Source organism: Varanus komodoensis, unplaced genomic scaffold (genome assembly GCF_004798865.1).
Source record: "Varanus komodoensis strain SLA01 unplaced genomic scaffold, ASM479886v1 scaffold14_1, whole genome shotgun sequence".
Lineage (NCBI taxonomy): Eukaryota > Metazoa > Chordata > Lepidosauria > Squamata > Varanidae > Varanus > Varanus komodoensis.
The window spans coordinates 19,539,883-19,552,596 of NW_025335438.1; the positions used below are offsets into that span (position 1 = coordinate 19,539,883).

General features: G+C 39.8%; 1 protein-coding gene across 2 annotated transcripts; it reads right to left on the minus strand.

The window, feature by feature from the left end:
• Positions 1-2,085: 2,085 nt before the first annotated feature.
• Positions 2,086-7,287, minus strand: PPDPFL (pancreatic progenitor cell differentiation and proliferation factor like). Of its 2 annotated transcripts, none has more exons than XM_044424435.1 (5): positions 7,184-7,287; positions 5,944-6,039; positions 5,114-5,206; positions 4,464-4,563; positions 2,086-3,415 (listed from the first exon to the last, which is right to left on the minus strand). In XM_044424435.1, the coding sequence occupies exons 2-5, from the start codon at positions 5,996-5,998 to the stop codon at positions 3,403-3,405; spliced, it is 261 nt and encodes an 86-aa protein (XP_044280370.1). In that variant the 5' UTR covers positions 5,999-6,039; positions 7,184-7,287; the 3' UTR covers positions 2,086-3,402. The 2 variants fall into 2 exon arrangements, with proteins under 2 accessions (XP_044280370.1, XP_044280369.1); XM_044424434.1 differs by having other exon boundaries at positions 7,055-7,271.
• Between the last annotated feature and the right edge of the window lie 5,427 nt (positions 7,288-12,714).

Sequence of the window (12,714 nt, forward strand, 5' to 3'; positions counted from 1 at the left end):
TTGTTTTTCGGCGCCAGGTGAAGACCTTTTTATTTAAGCAGCATTTTAAATGTTAATATTTTGAATTTTATCTGGCCAGGACAGCTTATTTTATATTGTATATCTGTATTTTATTTTAATGTATATATTTTAAAAGGTTATTTATGATGTTCTAACTTATTGTTGTAAGCCACCCCGAGGCTTCGGCGAATGGGGCGGCATAAAAATGTTTTAATAAATAAATAAATAAAATCTACTTAGTATTTAGTGTTAATGTTCTATTTAATAGTATTTAAATGGTAAAAATGGTATACTTAAGGTTGCTCCTTTTTTTCATTTCTTTGCAGTATCCCTGTAAGACATGTTAGACTAAGTTACAGTGTCCGTTCTCAAATTACCCACCAGACCTTCAGAACTGTTGAAGCTGCCTAGGTAGTAGGTATGGAATATCATAAAATGGAATGCTAGTTTGGAAAAGAAACAAATACCCAAATAGCACAGAAGTCACTGAGGACCCAGTCCAGTAATTGGATCTTATCTCCATGACTGAAGTGCACGCAGTTCAAATACGATATCTTGACACAGGGCATAGGTGTTACAAAATTAGCTGCCCAGACCTTCTGCTGCAAGCCTTCTGAATTGGAAAAAAGCCCTTAACCTTTCTCAGACTGTGACAAGCAATACTTCATTCCAAACTTTAGTTGCAGGCTAGCCAGTAATATATACCGGACTGTAGGCCTTTCCAAACATCAATAAATGATTTTCTGGCTTTTTTTAGTCAAATGAATGCCCAGGACTTCACCTATTTTAAGAATACCTTAATCAATCTAATGCATTCCTTTGAACTGATTATTTAAGAGCCAAGAGGCTCAGCTGTTGAGCAGTATAAAAATGAAATAAGTAAATGTACATAAATTTAGAATAGCATTGATGTAGCTGGAGTGGATATGCATCCTGCATTACAGAGGGGACTTGTGTTTGAAAACACTCTCTGTTTGGAGGGCTAACTCTGGGCGAAACAAAGATAAGGAAGGAGACCAGAGGCCCTGAAGATGCCCTTCAGCATGGAGCAAACGAACAGAAAACTGTGAAGGCACAAAGCAAGGTGGCATCTTTAAGAAAGAGTACAAGCTTCATGCATATATTGCTCCATAGTCCTTTATTCTTTCTTCACATTTGTACTTCCTTCCTACTTTGAAACTATTGTATTCAGCCCTAAACAACTTGATGTCAGGATACTCACAAGAGCACCTTCTGTTACCAATCTGGAGTCACAGAAGTCATCAGAAAGTTTGATCAGGGTGGTTTCACACAGGTGTCTGGACTGATGGCCTGATTAGAGTTCACCTAGGGAAGAGTCTTCGGTGCAACAGCTGCATTTCCTTGGCACACTCTCCCTTTGGAGATCAGGTACAATGTTGTATTGTTTTCAGCATCCCTTGAAAACTTATTTTAGGAAGACTTCTTGAACAAACCAGCCATTGTTTTATTCTCTTTTACAGATTTTTTTTAAAATGTGCAACTTTTTATTGTACACTGCTGTGAGATCTCCATACTGGAATATATAGCAGTACATTAATGTTATTCCATAGCTTTTTATTCTTGCCTTACATTTGATTTTTGATCAAACTGTCCCTCCATATGACAGGTTTTCTGATTGCCTGATATCATATGCAATCCCATCAGCATCTAGAATATCCATCACCCGTCTGAAGCTTTGTCACAGTTTGTACTGCTTTTTAACATGTGTGGAATGTGACGCAATATTCCCAAGTGATCTTTGACCGATCAGACCAATTGCATTGATTAAGGAAATGGAGAGCAATTCAGAATTACAAACCAATCTGTATACATTTCCGCTGCAAACTGTAAAATGTATAAACATGCATGGAGGGAAAAGGGTTTTCTTAAGCCAGATTTTTAAAAGACTATCTGTGAGGATGAGGAATTATGTAGAGAAGCACAGGGCAGGCAGGAGTAATTCATCTATTCCCTGGCAATTGCATTTCTGCTCAAATTTGCCCCCAAATCCAATTTCCCCACCCAGAAAATCCATATTTATTGTGAATATTTATGAGCAATAAGAATGGAATAAACAATCAGAAGGCATATTTATCAAGTTTTATTAGTAAAAAAGTAGTAAAAATAGTTAATTCTGTACATTAAGACATTACTTTGAAAATACTATACAATTTTTACAAAGAAACTGATGAATAAACTGTAAGGCCACAAAGCAAAACTAACCATTTGTTTCCCTTCACGAACTTTAAGTCTTCTCCACTGTAATTTACCCTGCATTCATTTTCTCCCATTGGATTCTCTGTTTAAATACTGTGTGTCTCTAGGCATGCTAAATAGCATAATGATAAAGCAAGACTATTAAAACACTATGAGCACACAGGGTACTACAAATCTGTATGTAAATGAGCAATCATCTTGGTATAAGTAATACCTCCTAATGAAAAGGAAATATCAAATGATGAAATTAATTACAAAGACTTGGATCTTTCTAATAACCAGATATTTTGTTTTGTGATTTAATTCTTTAGAGTTAAAATTGGAAGTGGAAGTTCTTCATCCACTAAGTAGACAAGTCAGAGAGAGAGAACAAGTCCTGTTCTTTTCTGCTTTTAAAGCAAATATCAAGTAAAAATCAAGTACATTTGCACAGACCTCTGAAATTACCTTCAGTATAAAATGCAAGATGTATAAATTGCATTCCACATATCTGCTGTCAATACTGGTGCAAATTACAGCCATGTGGAAGAAAGTTCCAGTGAAATCAATTGAATCCACTTCCCTGAAATATGTTGAAGACTGGGGCTTACATACAATTCTTTCTTCATTGGAGTCTTACATATATAAAACTTTAGCAAGGTTCCTTCCAAACTTTGGCAGATAGTCTATACATATCTATTTAGAATTTTAAAATAATTTAAAAACAACTATGAACAGATTTAGTTTAATTACAGGTATGAAGCTAATAAGATAACTTTCTAAATCTTAAAACTATGGGAAAATGGGTTTATTTTACTGCTAAAGAATGAACCATTGTACTTAATGTTACAGCAGCATAAAGCTTTTGTCCCAGACAGTCAACAGTAGTTTTTTTTTTTTAATTTAGCAAAGGAAAACACTGGTTAATTAGCATCCCCTCCATTACAGCAAGACTTTTCATTCACAGTTCTTCCAATGATATACAAGAGTTATGATGAAATGTAGAATACCTGTTTGCTATCAAGAACTCTGTAACATACAAGGAAAGTTGAATTGCTGATTGCCTTACAAATAAGCTATGAGAGAAAAAAATTGCATTTGGAAAACTGCATTTCTCTTGCCACTGAAGTTGCAAGCAGTCTTTCTTCACAAAAGAAATGAGTCTTTGTCCAGTGCCACTGTAGAACACTCATATTAATATCCAGGTCAGCTGTTAGCACTGTCAAGAAATTTTTTAAAAATCAAGAATTTTTAAAAGATCAATTGCAGGCAAGTTTTTATAACAAATACAACAAATTAATCTAAAGTAATATATGATTTCCAAATTCTTGAATCTTTAACTTCATTTTGCAGTTTGACAACATAGATTATTGTCTGGAATTCTCCCCCCCCCCCTTTTTTTTCCCCCAAAATTGCAAGACAACATATAGTTGCAGACCAGTTGAGGAAAATATTCCTCAACCAATAAAGAGGTGTTAGTGGACCTAAAAACTTTACTGAAAGTAGTTAATTCTTCTTGTTATTAAATAGCATAGTAACTGAAAATGAATGTTAATCTTACTGTGTTTTTAAATGTTATTTGTAATACTGCTTTGACACAGTATAGAACAAATTTGTTTTTGCAAACTGATAATACCATGGTACACACAGAAAATCTGCAAAATGAAGTTCTCAGAGCTATTATCCTACAGCAATGCTGGCGGTACCTGAACAGCAATTTGGTGCAACAGTAAATGGTTGCAAACTAAGTAATAGTGGAAGCAGCAACTGGAGTTCCAGGATGTCCATTACAAGCATGATATGGGTGTAATTCCCAGAAAATCTGTGTATGTAGTTCAAAGTCAGTCCTACTGACTTCAACAGGTATTATTCCCAGCCTATGGAGCTGGATCCAAATTCATTATGCATGCTTAGAAGAGTTACTATGATTCAGCAGATGTTCCCCACCAAGAAAAAGGCGCACAGAAATAATCTTTGCCTATTCCTTTCCCCTGAATTGCCTTTTCATGCTACTCAGGAGGGGTGCTGACCCTACCAGATCATGTTTTCCTAAGGCATATGAGAAAGGAGGAATCAAAAGATTGTCATCATACCATTCCTCCAGCATGAATAACTGTGCTCAATGCTATTCTAGATCCAACCCATTGTGTGTTAAAACACGGTTAAACTTAGCATCAGAATAATCAGTGCAATCTTTGTTTTACTATAAAGCAATCATATTAACATGAAATTCCTCTAAACCAAAGGAATTTTAAGGCAGGTCTTACCTACTGGCTGATAAAGTTTTCCTGCCTACATCCTGAGGCATTGATTCACAGTGGAAAAAACTTTTTATCCACCAGCATCTTTCAAACACTTCAGGTAAACCTAGAAATGTATATGGACAATAAATAGCTACACAATAAAGCCATGAAGAGGTTATTAATTTTAACAAAGCGGAAACCAAGGTTTGCTTAAGAGGATAGTTCTATTATTCCTACACAGCACCCCAGGGGTTCATGCCATTGTTCTCTCTGCAAAGTCAGTATTCCAATGAGGAGTGGGAGAATGTGAATTTCAGAGGTATGCTGCTAGGTGGGGAAAGAGTGAAGGGATCCAAAGGAATCCAAAGCACCCCCCTCCAATCACGGGCCCATAGCTGGGAAACAAACAGATGTCTAAATGCTTTCTTCCCATTGCCAGCAATGGATGGAAGTACATGCTGTAAGCCTAGGCTCTCAGAGTACTTCTGGCATGGCAGCAAAAGCCAGAAGGCCATAGAAAGGAACAGAGTGCTACAGTTTTGGACTGCATCATCAAGAGCAATGAATTAATCTTTCACTAACAATGTATGAAAATTAAGTGGTACAAGTGATACCCATTAATATGTTCAAGTTTTTCTGGATTATAACTAATAACTTTAAGAGAGTCACAATACCATGAAGGGGTTTATCCTGCTCTGAGAAGGTTATGGGTTCAGAACAGCAAGATGAACTGCTTGAAGAAACACTGCAGTCAGAATTCAGCCGGGCTGTGGGTCAAAAATAACCTTACGTTACATTTGGAAATATCTTTGCACTGAACATGGAATACAGCAGTGCTTGTGGCTCAAACTTTCCTTAAGGCAACTAGTTCAGTACTGTACATGTCACAACAAAATAATTGAGGCACTCCTAAAAGTATAAGGCATGGTTAGCTAACATGTTTCCAGGGCCTAGTCCTTCTGTTTTTTGTATTATCAGATGATAATTCCTATTTCAGGGAAGGAAAGATGCAAAATTAAGATGGAATGTAATACAATTCAAATATAGTCAAGGAACAGATGAGGATAATGGTTTCAAGATTAACATTACTCTCTCAGGAATCCAGGCAAATGGAGCTGGATTTAGGGGCGCATGACCCAGGCAGCTGCTTGGAAGAACTGTGTGTGAGGATGTCACATTCAGGGCAGTATTTCTCATGAGCTTTGTAGACAATTTCCTACTAAACAGCAGAAATAAATATTTTATCTGCAAAGCTGCCAGATTGTACATCAGTGTTTTGAACTGACAACATGTGTGATTGAAACTGAAGACATGAAGAGGACACTTTTTCCTTGCAGTGGTTTTAGATCTAAGGTGACCCATGGCCATAAATGCTCAAACCTTTCACAGGATATATGCTATGCATTCTGTTCTCTTTTCTACAGAAACACATACATTTTGTGGTCCTGTCAGTCATCACCAGAGCATAAGAAAAGCACATGCAATTTTGAGGCAAGAAACTTACTTCGGTAGTACTGATTTTTGGCTAGAAGAGAGCCCGCTGAAGGCACAGCCGCCATTGCAACGCCAGTAACAAAAGACAAGGATTATGTAGGGGCACCTGCAGATCAAGAGGAAACAGGAAAATTCTGTGTTAGTTTTCTGAGCCAGTGTACACCAGTATACAGATCTCCACATAACCTAGAATTGTATTCCAGGCTTCCATTGTGTCATTTTAGACCTTAAAGTCTGTAGATCCTATAAGAAACAAAAGACATGTATATGGATCACTATGGTTCCATCCCATAAATACCCAAAGTCCTGATGGTCTTGCAAGCTGGGGTGGGCATTTTTTAAAGATGGTCAGGAAATTCTTAGGAACAGAAGATGCCTGACAGTAACTCAGATCACTTGCCCATCCATTTAGACCAGTGCTGCTCCTCAGGGTCTCAGGCAAAGGTGTTCCTTCTCACCTGCTACCAAAAAATATCTCAAACTGGAACCAAGGCTTTCTGTATGGCAATTTGCATTAAGATCTAACTTTGGCAGGTATGCTGCTCTGTCTTTACAAAATTATTTCTCAAGTCAAAGACAATTCTTTGCAGTTACGTCTTTCCACTTGATTGTCTTCCAATCAAAGCAAAGTTTGCTGAAGAACTCCACTGTCAATTCATAACAGCATAATAATTTTTGCTGCAAAAGCTTTAACAGCACAAAAACTCAAAGCGCTCCCCCCCCCCAAAAAAAACTTTCAGTTTTAAGACATAATGCAGAGGGACAAGCATAACACCTCACTGGCATTTCTGCCAAGGGCTAAATCTTTGAAAACCAGCTTGAGGATACTGTTCTGCGCTGATTGTTGCCCATGCCACATTATTTCACTGTGTTTTATTGTGTGTTACCTACCCTGGGGTTATTTAAAATGAAAAACAGGCAAGACACTTCTCAAATGAACAAGCACACATAATACTATTTTAAAATCAAAGGCAGTAGACAAAACACTTTAAGCCAGTCAATCACGATAGCCCCCCTTAGCAGAAAACAAACTCTGGAAAGGCAAAAGTTTGAGCAGCCTTCCACAGCGCATCACAAGAGAGCACGCGGAGGACAAACTGAAGAAGAGTCGTCCACTTTACCTGGATGAGCCAGTGGATGAGCTGCACAGAACCCTTTCCACAAACCAGAGTCCTTTTACGTGTGGTTTGCGTTTTCTTCCTGAAACAAGGGCTGGAGCGCTTCACGCTTCGCAGTGGAGGAAAACAAACCTCGGCTGTATGGAGCGCAACCACCAGCTGAACTCCTCGCTCGCTCGCCAGCAGCCAGAAAGTTCTCACTTCCCACGCCTAGTTCCCAGGACGGGCTTTATATAACGGAGCCCTTCTGCGAGGAGCTGAAACTTAAGCCGGCTGGCAGGCAGGTGGGGGGTCGCGCGTGCGCGCAAGCAAACGCCCCTTCGCCCCCGGAGTCCGTCCTCGCTGAACCCACGTCTGGCCAGGCAGGGCGAAGTCCGTCGATCTTTCCCCAGTTGGCCATCACGCCAGCCGAGGTCACCTGAAACAGCAGCGTACCAAACACAGGCGCGGGCGCGGAGCACGTGCTGCCAGGCTGACCGAGAGGGGAGGAGCGCCCCATCGCTTGGCTCCGCGAGTGAATGGAGCAGCCTCTCTCGCGACGCCGCCTCTTCCTCCGCCGAGCGGCATTGCTAGGCCGGAGTCGTTGGGGTTGCACAAGAGCCACGCTTATCCGGCTGATTAAGCTGCGGCGGCACCTTTAGCCTTCACTTTGCATTTTGGCACATGACATTTAGACAGCTCCTGTTCACGTGAGAGCTGTTGCGCACCGTGCCCTTCACAAAGGGTGGTGCAGCCAGAGCATCCCAAGTAGCAGTTTCTTCTTGCTGTGGGCTTAGTGGTGTCCATCGAAGTTGATGAAAGGCAAAACCGCACAGGCCCGGATTATGTTGTAATTAGTATTGATCGGGGTTGACACGCATTCGGAGCTACAGAAAGGTCCTCCCCAGGCTGACAGCTCCAGGGAGGATAAAGTGCTGGCAACAGAATGGCAGGTGCAGGAACTGGCAAAATGGAGACTGGCTGGATTCCAATATTGGACTAGACCAGGAGAAGCTTACTGGGTCACCTTGAGCCAGCCAGTCTGTCTATATTGCAGGGCTGTTCTGAGGACAGAATAGGGAGGATATCACCATGAGCTTCTGAAAGAAAGGTTATACTACAAAGGGGCTCTCTATTTTCCAAAAAAACATGAAGGACAAAGAATGAACCATGTGCACACTAACATTTAAAACAATATCCAAATGATTTTTTCCCAAAATGGGACTGGTATGAGAAAACAGGAACTCTGTTTGGTGAATAGGGGGGCACAGGAAACATATTGGGAGAATGCACTTTAACTAGGTTCACAGCCATGTACAGGGAGAATGGAAGGTAATAGGTATGGGCTATTGTGAATCCTAATTCCTGGAACATCAATCCCAGTTTCCTGAAACAGAAAAAGCTGTGTTGGCAACTGTGTTGTAAAAGCAAATCTACTCAGGATTGCTTCGTTCTTTCCACCACATGAGGACCTCAAAGGGAAAGCCAACAGAAGCTGGGAAGCATCTGGTTTGGGCCCAATCTTGTCTAGTGGATAAAGGGGAGTAAGTTTCAGATTGCCAAAGTGTAGGAGGGGAGGATATAGGCAATGAGATTATGGTATGCCATGGTAAACAGCTGGAGAGGATAAAGTGCCAGAGCAATAGTGGCACATGACTGGAGGAGCACACTGTGCTTAGGTGTTTCTACGCAAATACTAGAAGCCTTAGGTCCAAAATGGAAGAGCTGGAGTGGAGATAAACTCTGGAAATAAACTGTACAGGAAAGACAGGAGAGGGCATACGGAAGAAGGTGTTGCCTCCTAAGTTAAGAAAGACATAGAGTCTAGCAGACTTGATAAACTAAAATGTGAAGATACCACCACAGAAGAAATATGGGTGAAAATTCCTGGCTCTAAAACTCCTTAGTCATAGGAGTATGCTATCATTCCAGAGACCAGAATGCTCAGGGTGATCTGGAGAAGGGAAATGAACTCAGGGAGGTCTCCAACAAAGCTAGTAGTGTAATAATAGGGGAGTTCAAGTACTCGCATGTTGGTTGGATTAATGCATGTTTCAGATTTAAGAAGGATGTTAAATTTCTCAGTGTTATAAATGGCTGTGCCCTGGAGCTGTTTGTCATGGAACCAACCAGAAGGAAGGCAATCCTGGATTTAGCCCTAGGAAGGGTTGCCCAGGACATAGTATAAGATATAAATTGGCCTTTAACCTGATGGCCTTCAGAGGCATTTGGATCACAACTCTCAGAATTCTTGGTGTTGCAGTTCAAACTTGTCTGGAAGGCACAAGGTTGGAGAAGGCTGATGTAAATGTTGTTGAGCCATTAGTAACAGTAACCATGCTGGTATCAGATTTAAATGCAGTTAGGTATAAGACTGCCAAAGAGGTCAAACACAGTTGTGTTTCACTTCAAAAGAGGAAACTTCTCAAAAATGAGGGAACTGGTAAAGAAGCTGAACAGGAAGATCAAGAAGTTAAAATAACTTCAAAGGGCTTGGGATTTCTGAAAAACACTATAATAGAGGCACAGATAATAAACAAACTGCAAGTGGGAAAAGTTAGCACAAAGGCCAGGAAATCACCAGCATGGTTGATGCATAGAGTCAAGGAAGGTATTAGGGAGAAGTGGTTACTTCAAAAATTGGAAGTCTTTCCCAGATTAAAAAAAAACGCATGGGACCTCAAGCTTGAACACGGGAGATGCAGACAGATCATCCAAGAAGCAAGGGAACAGTTTGAGGAGAATATCACAAACAATTTCAAGGCTAACAATTCTTTAAATGCATCGAAAGAAAGCAGTTGGACCATTGGATGCTAATGGAATTAAAGGAGCACTGGGGATGAATTGCTTACAGAGAAACTGCATGAATTATTTTCATCAGTCTTCACATCCAGAGGATGAAGACCAGTTACCTGTTCCTGAGCTTATGTATTTGGGAAGGGATATACTATCTGAAGAATTAAGGCATATAGTGGTGACAAAAGATGAAATTCTCAACCTTATTGACAAACTGAAAGTCAGCTAGTCATCCAGTCAAGAAATTGCTGACCTTCTTACCAAAATATTTTATGTGTCCCTAATCCTTGTACCAGAGGATTGGAGAATGGCCAATGTAGCACCGATTTTTAAAAGGGGATTCAAGGGGCTTCTGGGAAATTATAGGCCAGTTAGCTTAACATCTGTTCTGAATGAACTGCTTGAAAGTATTATTAGACACAGAATCTGTAAGCACATAAAGAGGCAAGCCCTGATGAAAAAAGATCAGCATGGCTTCCTTAATGGGAAGTCTTGTCTCACTAACCTATTAGGATTACTTGAGAGTGTCAAAAAGCACACAGACAGGTACAATCCAATAGACGTTTTTACTTGGTCTTTCAAAAGGCTTTTGACAAAGTCCCCTCACCAAAGTTTCCTGAGCAAACTAAGCAGTCATGAGATAAAGGGGGATTAGATCACTAACTGCTTAAAGAACAGAAGACGGGATGGGAATAAATGGAAACTTCTCCCAATGGAGATATGTAAGCAGTGGAGTCTCACAGCATTCTGTATTAGGGCCAGTGTTTTTCAACCTATTCATCAATGATCTGGAATTAGGAGATCATCTTTCAAAGAACCCCTAGCCACAGATAATGTCATCCTCTTCTCTATTCTCACAACAACCCTGTGCATTAGGTTAGGATGAAAGTCAGTGACTGGTCCAACATTATGCAAATAGTTTCATGGCTGAGCAGGGACTTGAATCCAGATCTTTAAAGTCCCAGTCTAACATTCTAAGCATGACAATACATCATAGTTACATTGCTGTGTCCAGGTACCAGTAATTTCTAATTGCTTCATTGTGAAAAGTGAAAAAGGAGTCAATCCTTCTTTCCCACTGAGGCTATTTTTACATGGTTACTCACATGGTCATGTGTTGATTAATTCGTGGCACCATAAAGAAGAACCCAGTTGCTCATGTTCACTCTACAGTCTTTTAAAAATGCAGGATCACAGTTGTCTGCCCTTAAACACAACCCTCACTAGTTTAGAGTAGGGTTGGACAACCCTAGAGTTCTCAATTTTATTTCTTAGAGCCCTTACCTCCTGGTATAAGACAACTACTTGGTGTAAGGTAACTACTGTAACTACTCCTGGTGGGGCAAACTGTGTTAATTTTTCACAGCAAATACAGGAAATTGGCTTGTTGCCCCTTAAAAACAAATATATGTATTATAGTCTATGCTTTCATAGACTAGTGTCCACTTCAGACATTTTTCAAAAGTTTCAGTATGAGAGCTTAGTATAATTCAGTTCATATAATTCTTTAAATTATTAAATATGTACCTATATGGGAATAGGAAATTTACCTAAAACATCAAAAAACAGCCACAATAAAATTCCAAAGAAAGATAGGGGTTCAGAGTTTATTTTATTTTTAAGTGGGAGAGGTTTCATCTTGATTTATGAGTCATCACATTTTTCCATTCTGTGCAGTATCCTCTGTGGCACATCTTGCCCCTTCTCTGAAACGTCAGAGGTGGTTTAGTAATCTCTCTCTTGCAGTATTTTTCAAATGCGCTAATGGAATCTTACACTGCACTTCTGTTGGTCTTAAATAGTCACTTATACACTCCAGTATGGGAAGCTCAGCAGCTCTGCCCTGATTAAAATAGTACAGTTGAAAGAGTTTTATCCCTAGAAATGGGATTTCTGGTAAAATTAGTAGGCTCAGCTTCTTCGTGTTTTGTTCTTTAATTGTTATTATATGCTGGAATATAGCCCATATGTTGACTAAAGTAACAAATACAAACACAGTACACATCCAGTTTTGCACTTAGATTATAATTAAATTTGCACTGTTTCCATGGAAGAGTTTATAGTTAGCTGGACATAAATCTTCACTAATTTTATCTCCCTTGCCATTCCACTTTTTTTTCTCCCTGCCCCCATACCCTCTCTTTGGCTCAGCATTTCAGCCACCTGTCAAATCATATTTCTGCACTCAGAAGGGAGTTTACCTCTTGAGACCCTTTCAGACTGATTGACATTCTAGTGCTACAAGAGGAGGGTACTCAGAGAAGGATTAACATACACTATCCTCCTGTAGAGGACAATCTTGAGGAAATTAGGCCAATTTATGGTAGCAACTCTATACTGCTCTAACTTGGGGTAAGTTCTTGCAAAATTATTGACAGCTAAGGACAAAGAACTGGTTTCTCATTCTATGAAAGCAGAGTAACCGCTATTTTATACTACTATACTTCTGTCTGCCATCAAGAAGCACAAATGAGCTGTGCATACTGTGGCAGATTTGGGGCATACATGCAGAAAAGCTCATCCTCTGTTTGTTTCATTAGCTGAGGCAGGACAGGGTATAGCACACATTTCTGTGAACTGTAGTACTCTTTAATCTGAGGTCTTTGTACTGGCAAGCAGAGATCTGGATCTGGTGACATGAGTGTTTAAACAAAACTTTGAGCCTACTGCATGAGCCCGCAACATGACTGCAGTGAAGTGGGCTGCAAAGGTAATTTCTAATGATAAACTGTATTTCCTTGTTACAAGAAGGTCTTACAATGTTCTAAACATTTGCACAGCTCCACAAATATTTACATCCAAAGGAAAAGAGAGGAAAGTTCATTGCCATATAAATGCATCCAGATGTTAAAGGTTACTAAGGAATGAATTATTTTCTTCTCCTTTTG

What these genes read in the sequence shown, in the direction of transcription:
- PPDPFL (XM_044424435.1), bottom strand. Translation starts at nt 5,998, where the DNA reads ATGGCGGCTGTGCCTTCAGCGGGCTCTCTTCTAGCCAAAAATCAGTAC. An exon ending in CAAAAATCAGTACTACCGAA is followed by an intron (nt 5,207 to 5,943) that starts GTAAGTTTCTTG and finishes TTTGACCCACAG; the next exon opens with CCCGGCTGAATTCTGACTGC. An exon ending in GCAGGATAAACCCCTTCATG is followed by an intron (nt 4,564 to 5,113) that starts GTATTGTGACTC and finishes ATACATTTCTAG; the next exon opens with GTTTACCTGAAGTGTTTGAA.